This window comes from Molossus molossus, unplaced genomic scaffold (genome assembly GCF_014108415.1).
Source record: "Molossus molossus isolate mMolMol1 unplaced genomic scaffold, mMolMol1.p scaffold_m16_p_13, whole genome shotgun sequence".
In the NCBI taxonomy this organism is placed as follows: Eukaryota; Metazoa; Chordata; class Mammalia; order Chiroptera; family Molossidae; genus Molossus; species Molossus molossus.
The window spans coordinates 47,411,827-47,426,776 of record NW_023425348.1 but is presented as its reverse complement, the minus strand read 5'-3'; the positions used below and the strand labels follow the sequence as shown (position 1 = coordinate 47,426,776).

At 43.1% G+C, this 14,950-nt stretch overlaps 1 protein-coding gene across 6 annotated transcripts in view; it reads right to left on the bottom strand.

The window, feature by feature from the left end:
• The window catches only part of STIM1 (stromal interaction molecule 1), a 214,756-nt gene that overhangs the window by 9,519 nt on the left and 190,287 nt on the right, over nt 1-14,950 (bottom strand). For all 6 annotated transcript variants that reach the window (XM_036258382.1, XM_036258386.1, XM_036258384.1 and 3 more), the window contains exons 7-10: nt 12,178-12,355; nt 2,668-2,835; nt 2,045-2,145; nt 987-1,222 (exon numbers count right to left, since the gene is read on the bottom strand). In XM_036258382.1, coding sequence (XP_036114275.1) covers nt 987-1,222; nt 2,045-2,145; nt 2,668-2,835; nt 12,178-12,355 — 683 coding nt within the window. The remainder of the gene's footprint in view (nt 1-986; nt 1,223-2,044; nt 2,146-2,667; nt 2,836-12,177; nt 12,356-14,950) is intronic.

The following is a 14,950-nucleotide window of genomic DNA, read 5'->3' as shown; positions in this document are numbered from 1 at the left end:
ACCTCAACTAGGCCAGTAAGGGACAAGTTCCTTCGTTCACTGAAGAATCCTCACACAGTGTTATCTCTTTCAACTCTGTTCTACTCAGCTCTTATCACTCACAGGAGAAAAGGGAAAGGAAAGACCCAGGATAGAGGGTGGGGAGGTCCAAGAGTTCAGGTGGAAAACCAAACATGCTTGTGCAGGAGACCCCTCCTGGACAAGAATGTCTTCCATGATTGGAAGATTTAGGGCTATATCACTTTAAGGGACTTTTGCTTCCTGGGGTCTCACACACACAAAAAAAAACAGAGAGAAAGAGACATCATTTCCATTGATCTATTTTAGCAATTAAGAATAAGGAATATAGCCCTGGCCAGTTTGGCTCAGCAGTTAGAGCGTCAGCCCGTGGACCAATGAGTCGTAGGTTCAATTCCAGTCAAGGGCACGTACCTTGGTTGTGGTTTGTCCCCGGCTCTGGTCAGGAGGCAACCAGTTGATGTGTCCCTCTCACATCGATGTCTCTGTCTCTCTCTCCCCCCCCCCCCCACTCCATCTGAAGATAAATAGAAAAATATCCTCGAGTGAGGATTTAAAAAAAAAAGAATAAGGAATATAAAAATGAAAACAAATAAAAGCAATAAAATATATCAAATGAGTTATAATAATGCCATTTTATATCATGAACCACTAAGGAGATTATTTTTATTAAGGTATATGGGGGAGGGCAGAGGTAAATAAAGGGATTTTTAAAAACACAGAGTGAAGGGAGACACACTCAATACAATAGACCCAGAAGGGCAGACAGAGCATAAAGCAAGGAAAAACCACTGAAAGGACAACTATAAAGGAATATCCTGATTCAAATAGTGCTTTATTAACCAAGGTCATGAGTTGAACTATCTTCCTTGGTATCTGCTCCATGTGCCTTTTAAGCACAGCCAATGACTTAACCTGTGTGTGCATCAAAGGCTCCTTCCCTCGTCCCCACCCAAGAGGTCACCTACACTGCATGGACAAGGGTGACACAATCTCCTCATCCATGTCATCCACGTCGTCAGTCATGATGAAGTGGGCAGGGTTGGGGCGTGTACTGCCCATCCAGTTGGGGTCTATGTTGAGAGCAGCCACCAGTGAGTGGATGCCAGGGTTATTGACAATCTGGAAGCCACAGAGGATCTCAATCTGCTGCCATCGGTGCAGGCGCTCCCGCAGTGCTGCTGTCACCTCACTCAGAGCTTGCCTGAGGACAGATGAAAGAGAATTGCAGGCATAGGTTGGGCGTGAGCCCCAACAGGAATGAAGTCTCTTAGAGGAACAACTTGAGGAGGTATGTGTAAATAAGAAACACAGCCCTGAAAAAAAAAAGAAACACAGCCCTGGCCAGTTTGGCTCAGCGGTTAGAGCATCGGCCTGCGGTCCGGAGAGACCCGGGTTCGGTTCCCGCTAAGGGCATGTACTTCGGTTGCAGTTTGTCCCCGGCCCTGGTCGGTCGTGCGGGTGGCAGCCACTCGATGTGTCCCTTCACATCGATGTTTCTCTCTCTCTCTCTCCCTTCCTCTCTCTCCCTCCCACTCTATCTGTGCAAAAAATGAAAAAATATCCTCGGGTGAGGATAAAAAAAAAAAGAAACACAATTAAATCATAAACTTAAGAGCAAGCTGGGAGCTGGATAAAGGCTAAGGCAGGGGACCAGAGCTGTCCTGCTACCAATGAAAAAGTAGAATTGGGGTTGAAAAGCCTTGTACAACCCTGGCCGGTTTGACTTAACAATCAGAGCGTCAGCCTGAGGACCAGAGTCCTGGGTTTGGTTCCCACTAAGGGCACGTACCTCTGTTGCAGTTTGTCCCTGCCTCAGTTGGGGTCGTGTAGTGGCAACCAGTTGGTGCGGCTCTCTCACATCGATGTTTCTCTCTCTCTCTTCCCCCCTCTCTACCTGAAGATAAATGCAAAAAACATGTCCTCGGGTGAGGATAAAAGAAAAAAAAAAAAAAAAGCCTTGTACACTCCCAAACTCTGAGGATGGGCTGAACATTACCAGGGCTGGGCAACAGGTGCTACTTACTTAGCTGTTAGGATTTTGTGATCCACATCATCCAGGGAAGAGCTGTGGGCCACGTGGAAAGTGCCAAAGAGTGTGTTTCTCTTCTTTTTTATCTTCTCAGCCTGCAAAAACGAGGACCTCAGAATTTTAAAAGCAGGGATTAGAAGTTGGAAAAATGAGACAAGCATTTCTATAGTTGGGTCCCCTTCCTCCTAGCACAGCTTAGGCTGCACAAGAAAAAGGAAGAGAAGATGGGAAAGGGAAAAGGAAGGTGAGGGAAGGGAAAAAAATAGGGGAAGAAAGAAAATAGAGGAAACGAGAAGCAAAGGTATCCCCTGACAGTACCCTAGCACCAGGAGGATTCTGCCCCCATGACAGTCTAGGGCTGGCAGTCTTCTCTCTACCTGCCTCCATTTGCTGCATCTTTCCCAGAAGGAAAATGGGATACCCCCACACCCTCATTCCCTGCTCCAGAAGCTTGAGGACACTACCAGGAGCTGTATATTAGGAAAAGAAACAGAATCCAGCACCAGGATACCCCTTTGTCCAACAGGAAGGATAGGGAAAAGCAGAAAGGAGAAACAAGGGCAAGTGAAAGGGAGGAAGGCGAGGAGAGAAGAGGGCAGCACAAGGGGACATCTCACCCCCTCCTTGGCCACCAGCAGCTGCTTCTCGGCATTTTGCTTCTTGATGTTGTAGTACTGCACCTCCACCTCATGTGTCAACTGCAGCCACTTCTGAAGGGCCTCTGGAGCATACCATGAGCTGTGTGACTCCAGCTCCTTCTCTGCTTTTCTCAAGGCCTCCCGAACCTGTGCAGCCAAGAGGATGTCAGTCCCTCTCCAATGCCTCTGTGTCATACTTCAGAATTCAGAGTTCTTATCTGCTCTATTATGTGAGCTTTACAATTCTCCAAAGAGGGAGAAAGGGCAAGGATTATTCTCTGAATTTTATACATAAGGAAGCAAGCCCTGGCCATTTTGGCTCAGCGGTTAAAGCATCGGCCTGCGGTCCAGAGAGACCCGGGTTCAGTTCCCGCTAAGGGCACGTACTTCAGTTGCAGTTTGTCCCCAGTCCTGGTTGGGTTGTGCAGGTGGCAGCCACTCAATGTGTCCATTTCACATCGATGTTTCTCCCTCTCTCACTTCCTCTCTCTCCCCTGCTCTATCTGAATAAAAAATGGAAAAATGTCTTTGGGTGAGGATTAAAAAAAAAAAAGGAAGCAAGCTCAGAGAAGGAAAATAACCTACTCAAAGTCACCCAGAAAGCACAGTAATCCCCCTTTATCCACAGGGAATAAGTTCCAAGACCACCAGTGGATGCCTCAAACTATGGGTAGTGCCAAACCCTATATATACTATGGCTTTTCCTATATGGGCATACTTTTTTATTGTGCTTCACAGATACTATATTTTACAGATTGAAAGCAAGACACTCCACCAGCAAAAAAGATGACAACTGGCTTTACTGCAATACTTGCTTTGTTGTAATGGTCTGGAACCAAACCCATAATACCTTTGAGGCATGCCTGTTCACACATGCACTTCACAGCTTCTCTTGGGCATGTCCGAACCACCAGCATCACTACTCTTGCACTTTGAGGCCATTGGTAAGTAAAATAAAGGTCACTTGAACACAAATACTGTGATAACAGGACAGTCGATCTCAACCAACATGGCTGCTAAGTGACTATCTGGCGAGTAGCACAGACAGTGTAGATACACTGGACAAAGGGATGATTCATGTCCCAGGTGGAATGGAGCAGGAGAGCACAAGATTTCATCACATTACTCAGACGGTGTGCAACTCAAAACTTATGAATTGTTTATTTCTGGAATTTTCCATTTAATATATTTGGATTGCTGTTGACAGCAGATAACTAAAACTGTAGAAAGCAAAACCTCAGGTAAGGGAGGACTACTGTAGCATCAACCAGAACTCAAACAGATTTTTTTTGGCTGCCAGACTAGATCACTCTTCTTCCATGTATTAGCTGCTGCTCCTGGTCATGCAGTCAGTCTCAGCAATCTTCCCTGCTCTCTTGAGGCAAAGGTCACCTCAGTGAATAATCTTCTTTTCAAGAGTTGGGTCTGTGCTTGGACCTCAAATCACCACAATGCGGGGGGAGGGGAGGGAATCACTTGACTGAGTCTCCAGAAATCTGGTTTTGCTCCCTGGTCTGTCATTCAGCTGGCTGTGTGACCCTGTGCTTCCTACAGCAGATCTCAATTCAGTGTGAGGAAAGACTTTCTGGATCTCAGGAGAGAGTAAGCTCTCCATCATGGAGGTATGTGAAGTGATTATGTCATAGAAACCTTAAAATGATTGCTATTCCACAAGGAATTGATCTGAATGATCTCCAAAGTCTTCTCTAGCCCCAAGACTTTGTCTATGATTCTCTCACCAAGCAGGGCAGATGGGCTTTGAAGGGCAGTCCCTAAAAGGTGAGAAGACAAGAGGCATGCTTACACCTAACAGGGGCATTGCCAACAGAGGCCAAGCATGAACAGACTAATATGTAAGCATAAATCTCCTCACTAACTTTTCAGCAGCATCATACAATGAAGCAGACAGTCATAAAGCACTCAAGTGAGAAAGGTGTGAAAGTATATACACATAGTACACACACTGGATGCCTTGCAATCTCACTCAGGTTAACCAGTGTAAGTGATCCACAACTCCCCATCTAGACACTGAGGTTCAGCAGGTCAGAATCCCAGAGAAAAGTAATTGATAGTCATCTCACCGTGCCCAAATGCAGCCAATGAGACAAGTATCCCATCGCAGGCCTGAGGTCCTCTCCACAGACTAAGATAGACTGGAAAGGCCTTAACTAAGGAACTTAGTGAGCCAATAAGAGGGTCAATCTTCACTTGGTTTTTGTTCCTTGCAAAAGAAACCATAAAATGGCCCACTGCTGCCTTTGTATATTTAAAATGAAGAACAGATAACTTAGAGTGTAATACTCCAAGTCTGAAAGTATACGACTAAGTTCTACATTAAAAGCAGTTTGAGGCCCTGGCCAGTATGACTCATCAGTGAAAGCATCAGCCCATGGACCAAAGAGTCACAAGTTCAATTCCAGTCAGGGACACGTACCTCAGTTGCAGTTCAACCCTGGCCCTGGTCGGGGTCGTGCAGGAGACACAGCAAGATGTGTCTCTCTCACATCCATGTTTCTCTCTCTCTCTCTCTCTCTCTCTCTCTCTCTCTCTCTCTCTTCCCTCACTCCCTCACTCTCTCCCTCCCTCCTACTGTACCTGAAGATAAATGGAAAAATATCCTCAGGTGAGGACTAAAAAAAGCAGTTTGAAGAATAGGATAAGTTAAGAAGGGGAGAATGGAGAGAGAAGAGAAAAAATAGAGCAAATACAGGGAAATGTGACAGTTGGAGAGGCACACAAAAGGGTTGGCCTAATAGGCTCAAAATAGGGAACAGGAAATAGGGAGATGAGAGGCAAACAGACACATCCTGCACAGACAAGTAACAAATGCCTGAAGGAGAGGACAAGAGATAAGGGCTAAGGCAAGTCAGAGTTCACACCATCCTATTCTTTCATTTTGTCTGTGGTTTTCAACCTTGTCATACACTGGAATCACCTGGGGAACTTTAAACATGTTGATATCTTGACTGTAACCCAGATTCTGATTTCACTGAGCCGGGGTTCTGGCTTGAACATCAAACAATTTTTTTTTTTTGAGAGAGAGGAAGGGAGAGGGAGAGAGAGAGAGAAATATCATGAGAGAGACATATCAATTGACTGCCTCCTGCACGCCCCCCACTGAGGATTGAGCCCACAACCTAGGCATGTGCCCTGACCAGGAATTGAACCAGTGACTTCTCAGTCTATGGGTTGACGCTCCACCACTAAGCCACACCGGCCAGGCTGAATTGGGAACTTTTTAAAAAATATTAATTCATTTACAGGAAGTATATTGAATCTCTTACATGTTAACACAAATATTGTGCTTTATGAAAAATGACTTCTTTTAATAATTTAATAAGAGTGATTTTTAATAATAATTTTGCAAATAATTTTAATGTCTGGCTTAATATTCTGCTGGGTTCTTATATAAGTGTCTATATTTAATCTGTTATGATATCACTCACCATGTAGCCTCTGGAGAACTCTGTCGTCCCATGGACTGAGAGGTCCTGGTTCCATTCCTGGTTGGGGCACATGCCTGGATTGCAGGCTCAATCCCCAGTAGGGGGCATGCAGGGGGCAGCCTATTGATGTTTCTCTCTCACATCAATGTTTCTTTCTATCTCTCTCTCCTTTCCTCTCTCTCTAAAAAAAGAAAAATCAATAAAAGACATTTAAAAAACAAAAGTTTCCAGTTCTAATTTCTTTTTTTTTTATTTTTATTGATTGATTTTAGAGAGAGAAGAAAGGGGAGAGGGAGAGAAAAAAAGAAACATCGAGTTGTTATTCCACTTTTTATGCATTCATTGGTTGTCTCTTGTATGTGCCCTGACTGGGGATCAAATATGCAACCTTGGTACATCAGGACAATACCCTAACCAACTGAGCTGCCGGCCAGGGCCCCAGTTCTAATTTCTTACACGGTAAATAACAACATATTGTCCCCATGAAAATATTCTTTGTGGTCCTACATAATTTTTAAGAGTAAAAGGGTCCTGAGACCAGAAAGTTTGAGAACCACTCTATTAGATAAACTAAAAATCCAGAGAGGGAAAAGGATTTCTACGGGGACTTGACAATTGCCATCCATTTTCTTTCCCGAAGGCATTTAACTATTCAAGATGAGGGCTAAGAATTGGGTTGGGCCAGGCAGAAGGACTGCACTGGACACAGAGAAGCCAGCCTAGCTTTTGTTGATAGTATGGTACTGGTATAACAAAATGGAAATGGAGGGGTCCCCAACATACATCCAGTTCTCTTTGTCGGGCATTTACTGAATACTGGAACTATGCAGGAGAATAGGTAGCTAAGCCAAAGAGTGGAACAAAATCTCTCATACCTTCATAATGCCCAGGAGGCAAAATATTGCAAGAAGGGGACTTTCCTCAAGCACAGTCTTCCCTCAAGACATCTGCAAAATTCTGAAGCTATGAGAAGTAGGAGCCAAAGAGCTAAATTCAAAACCTCCAAGTGGCAGAAATTAATCTCTCATAGTCCTTCAGGGCTGAGAGAAAGGAATCTACCAGCTCTCATAAAAAGTCAGGAAGAGCCCTGGCCAGTTTGGCTCAGCGGTTGGAGCGTCAGCCTGCAGTCCAGAGAGACACGGGTTTGGTTCCCGCTAAGGGCACATACCTCAGTTGCAGTTTGCCCCCCGGCCCTGGTTGGTCATGTGGGTGGCAGCCACTTAATGTGTCCCTTTCACGTCGATGTTTCTCTCTCTCTCTCTTCTCTCTCCCTCCCACTCTATCTGAACCAAAAATGGAAAAGTGTCCTCGGGAAAGTGTCCTCGGGTGGGGATAAAAAAAAGTCAGGAAGGGTGAGGATAAAAAAAAAGTCAGGAAAAGACTTGCCTGAGAAACTGTGAGTAATGAATGCTAGACCTTGTCTTACTAAAACTACAACCCAGTTCCAACATAGCACAATCTCTGATTGGCTTCAGGTGATTAAGTCCTCATCCTACATACCTAACAGAATAAAGGGGAAACCTTGTATCTAATAGAAGACAAAATCATCTGGATCCTCTATTATTTTTTGTATACATTGTCCAGCATTTAATAAAATTAAATTACTAGACATGAGAAAAGGCACAAAAATATAACCAATAATCAAAATGAAGCAGTTCTATAAATGATTTAGGTGTAGAGTTATCAGATCGGAACTTCAAAATAAGTATGATTGAAATGTTAAAGAAAATATAAGAAAAGAGAAACACAATAGATGAAAACATGGAAATTTTGGATAAGGTACCAGAACCTATAAAAGAGTAAAATGGCCCTGGCCGGTTTTGCTCAGTGGTTAGAGCATCAGCCCGCGGACCAGAGTCTGGTTTTGGTTCCCGCTAAGGGCACGTACCTCAGTTGCAGTTCGTCCCCCGCCCCAGTTAGGGTCATGTTAGTGGCAACCACTCAATGTGTCTCTCTCACATCAATGTTTCTCTCTCTCTTCCTCCCTCTCTCCCTGCTGCTCTCTCTGAAGATAAATGCAAAAATGTCCTTGGGTGAGGATAAAGGAAAAAAAATAGTAAAATGGCCCTGGCTGGGTGGTTCAGTTGCTTGGAGTGTTGTACCATATACCAAAAAGGTAGCGGGTTCAATTCCCAATCAGGGCACATACCTAGGTTGCGGGTTTGATCTCTGGTTGGGGCATGTACAGGAGGTGACCAATTGACATTTCTCTCTCACATCGTTGTTTCTCCCTCTCTCCTCCTCTTCCTCTCTGTCTAAAATAAACAAACATGTCCTCAGGTGAGGATTTAAAATAAATTTTTTAAAGTAAAATGGACATTCTAGAACTGATAAATACATGATCTGAGAGGAGGATTCCATTGAATGTGTTTAATAGTGCAATGTGCACAACAGAATACAGGATTAGAGAACTCCAAGACAGAGCAATAGAAAATAACCACACCAAAGCACAGATAGAGAAAAGGAACAGAACTGAGCCTAAGAGACATGTGGAATACAGTTAAAGGTCAAACATAAATATTAGATTCCCAGAAGGCGAAGAGAGAATGGAGCAGAAGCAGTATGTGAACACTAAAGAAAATGTGTATTCTGTAATTGTTAGGTAAAATGCTCTCGGTGTTGTTAATAAGGTCAAATTGATTCATCATGTTTAAATATTTTATATCCTTACTGATGTTTTTGGCTACTTATTATTGAGAGAGGTGTGTTAAAATCTCTAATTTTGATTATGAATTTGTCTATTATCCTTATAGTTTTTCTTCATTGGTTGCTTTATATCTTTTTTTAACGAGGTGTATCCAAATTAAAGATTGTTATATATTACTGTTGAATTCACACACTTATCATTAATAAATGTCCAATTTTGCCTGGCCAGCATGGCTCACTGGTTGAGCATCGACTCACGCACCAAGAGGTCACCAGTGTGATTCCCAGTCAGAGCACATGCCCAGGTTGTGGGCCAAATCCCCAGTGGGGGGCATACAGGAGGCAGCCAATCAATGTTCTCTCTCATCGGTTTTCTATCTCTCTCTCCCTCTCCCTTCCTCTCTCTAAAATCAATAAAGAAAAAAAGAAATGTCCATTTTTGTCTCTAGTAATACTTCTTGAACTAAAGTCTACTTTTGTCTGATATTGATAAAACTACCTTTGCTTTATTTTGCTTAGTGTTTGTATCATATAGCTTATCTCTTCCTTTTCCTTTTAACCTTTTTGTATCCTTATATTTAAAGTATATCTCTTTCAAACAACATAAAGATAGGTTTTGTTTTCTATCAAGTCTGACACCCTTTGCCTTTCAATGGTATTGTTTAGTCTATAAACCAAGTCTCAGCACATCTGAAAGGACTAAAACCATAGACTGAGTGTTCTCTGACTACAGTGAAATTAAACCAGAAATCAATGAGAAAGATAACCAGAAAAGTCCCCAAGTGTTTGAAAATTAAGCAACAATCTTCTAAATAAGCATGGGCCTAAAAGAAATTGCATTAAAAATTAGAAAATCTGCCCTGGCCGGTTTGGCTCAGCAGTTAGAGCGTCGACCCGCAGACCAAAGAGTCACGGGTTCGATTCCAGTCAAGGGCACGTACTTCGGTTGAGGTTCATCCCCAACCGTGGTCGGCGTTGTGCAAGAAGCAGCCAGTCAATGTGTTTCTCTCACATAGATGTTTCTCTCTCCCTCCCTCTCTCCCACTCTATATGATGATAAATGGAAAAAAATGTCCTTGGGTGAGGATTTTTTTTTTAATTTTTAAAAATTAGAAAATCTTTTGAGCTGAATGATCATGAAAATATGAAATATCAAAATTTGGTAAATGTAGCTAACACAGTGCTGAGATTGAAATTTATAGCTCTAGCCCTGGCCAGTCTGGCTCAGCGGTTAGAGCGTCAGCCCAAGGACCAGACAGTCCCAGGTTCGGTTCCCGCAAGGGCACATACCTCGGTTGTGGTTTGTCCCCGGCCCCAGTTGGGGTCGTGTGGGTAGCAAGCAGTCAATGTGTCTCTCTCAAATCGATGTTTCTCTCTCTCTTCCTATCTGAAGATAAATGCAAAAATGTCCTCAGGTGAGGATTAAAAAAAAAGAAAAAGAAAAGAAAAGAAATGTATAGCTCTAAATGCATATATTAGAAAAGATTAAAAGTTTAAAATCAATGACCTAATCTTCCACCTCAAGAAACTAGAAAAATAAGAGCAAGTTTTGAAAAAATATTTTTTTAAGTGCAAGACCTCTACACTGAAAACTACAAAATGTTGCTGTGAGAAATTTTTAAAAACCTAAATAAGTGACAGTATAAACAACACTCAGGTATTGGAAGAATCATTTAGTTAAAATGTCACCCCCCGCCCCCCATACACACACACATTAATCTATACATTCAATTCTAGCAGGGTTTTTTTTTTTTTGGCAGGGAGTAGGGGGCAGTGGAATGACAACCAAATATAGAAATGCAAAGAACCTAGAAGAGCCAAGGCCATCTTGAAGAAGAATAAAGCTGGAGAGTCCCAAATAAAATGGTCAATGAGTTTAAGAAAAGGTGCTTAATATTATTAATTAGGAAAATGAAAATTACAATGAGATGCCACTACATCCATACCAGAATGTGTAAAATTAAAATGCCTAAAAATACCAAGATTGTAGCTCAACTAGAACTCTCACACATTGCTGGTAGCAATACAGATTGGTACAACTATTTTGGAAAACTGTCTGGCAGTTTCTAATAAAGCTAAATAAGTAATGCCCTACTATACATCCAACAGAAATAAGTGTTGTGCCCACCAAGAGACATGTGCAAGAAGGTTCACAGCAGTGTGGTTCACAAAAGGCAGAAAACTGCAAACAACTCAAATGTCTATCAGAGGAAAATGGATAATTTATAGTATACAATGGATTATTACTTAGCAATGGAAATAAACCAGCAATCACTGTATGCAATAACATAGATGACTCTTACAGACCTGATGTTGAAAGAAACCAAACATAAAAAATTAATTAATTAAAAAATAAACAGCCCTGGCCAGTTTGGCTCAGCGGTTAGAGCATCGACCTGCGGTACAGAGAGACCCGGGTTCAGTTCCCGCTAAGGGCATGTACCTCGGTTGCAGTTTGTCCCCGGCCCTGGTTGGTCGTGCGGGTGGCAACCACTCGATGTGTCCCTTCACATCGATGTTTCTCTCTCTCTCTTCCTCTCTCTCCCTCCCGCTCTGTCTGAACAAAAAATGCAAAAATGTCCTTGGGTGAGGATAAAAATAAATAAATAAATAAAAATAAACAAACAAAAGAAAGAAACCAAACACAAAAGACTATATACCATATAATGTCATTTATATGAAGTTTGAAATCAGGTGAAACTAAAGATCATAGTACCCTTTTGGAAGGAATAGTGACAGTTCACAGGGGAAGGCGAAAGTGAGCCTTCTGGGGTATTTAAAAGATCCTATATTTTGATCTGGATGGCGGTGACACAGGTATATGCACATGTAAAGCTTGCCAGCTGTATACTTTTTTTTATCCTCACCCGAGGCTATTTTTCCATTTCTCTTCAGATAGAGTGGAAGGGAGGGGGAGAGAGGAGGAGAGGGAGAGAGAGAGAGAAAGAAACATTGATGTGAGAGGGACACATCAAATGGCTGTCTCTTGTACAATCCCAACCAGGGCTGGGGACGAACCACAACCAAGGCACGTGCCCTTGACCAGAATCAAACCTGCGACTCATTGGTCCACAGGACGACACTCTAACCACTTAGCCAAACTGGCCAGGGTGCCAGCTGTATGCTTATAATATCTACACTTGAGTCTATGTAAATACCTCAATAAAAAAGGAACAAAATAACTGTTCTCACCTCCTACCCACTGTTCTTTGAGAACACAGTGACCATTTTTTTGCAACTTTTCCACTATTCTTACTGTTCAGAGTCTAGTAACTCTTGAAGATATTCCTTGAGCCATATTTCAAAGTCCTCACACATGAAACTTTTCAGCCAGATGCTTGGCCCCTGCCCTTTATTCACTCCCTCAGAGTGTCCAAGAATTTGTATTCTCTCCTACCTGCTCCAACTCCTCCTCAGCATATTTTTGGCGGCTCCGCTCATTCTCAGTACCCTCCCGCAGCTCCTTCAGTCGCTGGGCTTCCTGCTTGGCAAGGTTGATCTCATCACGCAGCTTCTTCTCCAGATGTACCTTCTCCACCTCCACTGTGCGGTGCTCCTCCTGGGCCCTGTGCAGCCTAGAGGGCGATGCAGGGAGCTGGAGAAGGCCAGGCAAGGGTGTGCCAGCCAACATGCCATGCGTCATGGCATCGAAGAGAAAACTAAGGGCTCCAGCATTCAGCACATATTCTCCTTATTCTGCAGACTCTCTAGCTGAGTTAATTCAGTGCCAACAGAAACCACAGTCATTACCACAATTCTTACACTGGCCATCCTTTCGCTGCTAGTAATAAAGGCTGTGAAGCTAGGTTCCCAGGTATATGAATCCTTCCTCTAAGGTATCTGACATACTAAAACTACTAGTTTACATGACATTTCACATTTGTCCTTCCTGCAGATAATGATATATTGTATCAATATCAGCCTAGCACAGGTGTGGTGTGGCTATGAAGGCTCCAAGAGGGGAAGTAACTGCAGATAGAACTGAGACTAGAATTCCAATCTGTATGACCTTCAAATCCCATAGTTATTCCCCTTATACCAGGGTATCTGGAAGTTCAATATAAACGTAGAATACCCTGCAAGCTAGAACAAAGATCCAGAGAAAGCCTAGTGGCTGAGATATAAATGAAGTGGTGGTAGTGAGGAGATTTAGGGAAGATGAGAAAGGAACTATTGAGCTGTATCTCCTGGTCTCCTGGGTACCTGTTACCAGAATCACAGAAAAATGAAATTCATGCCAAAGGGGCTGGGCAGAGCTTGGGAGAGACCCACTGCTTACCCAAGGCCTGAGTCCCCTTCCTCATCTTCCATGAGGGATAAGATCTCAAGGGCATCAGTTATAATGAAAATATATCTTTGTCCCCACCCACACATTCCCTCTGTTCAGTGACAAAATCTTCCATCCATCCAAGTAAACCTCCTTCCTTCCTCCCTTCTTTCCTCCACATATCTATCTATAGTCATTCATTCATTCATTCATTCATTCATCATTCACCAAGTACTTTCAGGTGTCTACTAACTGCCAAGCCCTGTGCTAAGCCCTATATATATTTAGATGAATGAGAAAACTGTCCTTGCCACTAGCTCATTATCTAATCCAATTCAGACAAACAGATAACTGCATACAATGAGAAAAGTTCTACAATAGGTAGATATAAAAGGTGTTGGATGAGCCCAACAGACGGATTGATCAATTCCATCTGAAAGTAGTCAGAAAAGGTGAAGTATGGGCTAGACCCAGCAGAAAGAGTAAGAGTTTGCTAATCCCTCTACAAGAGGGAAAGGACTTAGTCACTCTCAGGTCTTCTTACCTTAGTAGGAACCACCAACTTACCAGGGACCAGGATAGAAGGGGTAAATGGTGATGAATAAGACAAATGATATATGGCTTAGACTTGAGGTACAGCCAAAAAAAGATAGGCTACAGAACAAGCAGGGCCACAGAGGAGAGCATTGACCACTGAGTTGAGTAGGTGAAACAGAAGAGGCAAAAACAGAACTCAACCTCTAAAAAATCCCAGGTCCAGATTGGGCATCAATATCTGAAGCCTCAAAAGATGTGGTGGGACAAGCAGGAAGGGAAGAGGAAGAAATGTCTAGACTACTCTCCTGCTGTAGTCTACTGCCCATTTTGTCGGTGGAGAAAAAGGAGTGGAACCTCCTCAAGATATACACCAGGTGGCGCTAACACATAGCTAAAACAAATCAGAGGCGCCATTTCCTGCCCCCATCTCCTCTAGCTGAATACCCTCCTTTATTGCATTCCTCCAAGACACAACTGCGTAAAATTACATCATTAGAGATTCGATTTTTCACTGAAATATTATCCTCTCTGAAAGCAGCCTTTCCAGCCTATGACATATCTGTCTTCTCCATATAATAGGGAGCTCCTTTAGAGCAGAATCAAAACTGACCCACTTTTTAGTCCTAACAGTATCTAGAAGAGATGAAAATCAAGAAATACTATTGGGAGCAGAAATTGAGCAAATAAATGTGCCATCAAGCCTTGTCCCACTCCATTTCCACAGAAGACTGAGTATCTTGAAGGCAGCAATCAATTAGCATTACAAGTAAAAAAAACTGCGCAGACTGGCTGCAAGCCCTGGCTGTGAGCAGTTGTGTGGCTATGGATAAGTCTGTTCCCTGCACTGGGCCTGTTTCTTCATTTTCAAATGGGAATCAAAATTCCTGCCTGCCTCAAAGAATTATCTTGAAACCCAATGAAATCCTAACTGGAATGTGCATGTAACATTACACTTATCCACCCAAACTCTCTGGAACTCTGCAAAAAAAAAAGCGCTATGGTGGCTGGCAATGTAGGCCTATTAACATAAGGAGGGAGGAGGTGGCATGGAGCACTGGACACTGTCAGAGGAGGATATGGGTGTGCACATGTGTAAATCCATCTCTGGATGTATGTGTGTGTGCATTTGTTTCTCTTAGCGCCACCGTGGTCATTTGGCTCTGTAGGCCTTGGGGAGCAGGGAGGGCTAGGAGCTTAGTTTTATCCCCAAACTTGGAATGTCTCCTGCCTAGATTCTTTGCCTTTGGAATGAAAACAGAACATGTTTTTGAGACAAATGAAGAATGGGGACTGCCCAGACAGCAGCATTTAGCCCCTAGTTGGCAAAGGGTCCAGGATCAAGGGGCCCAGCAAAGTAGCCAGGAAT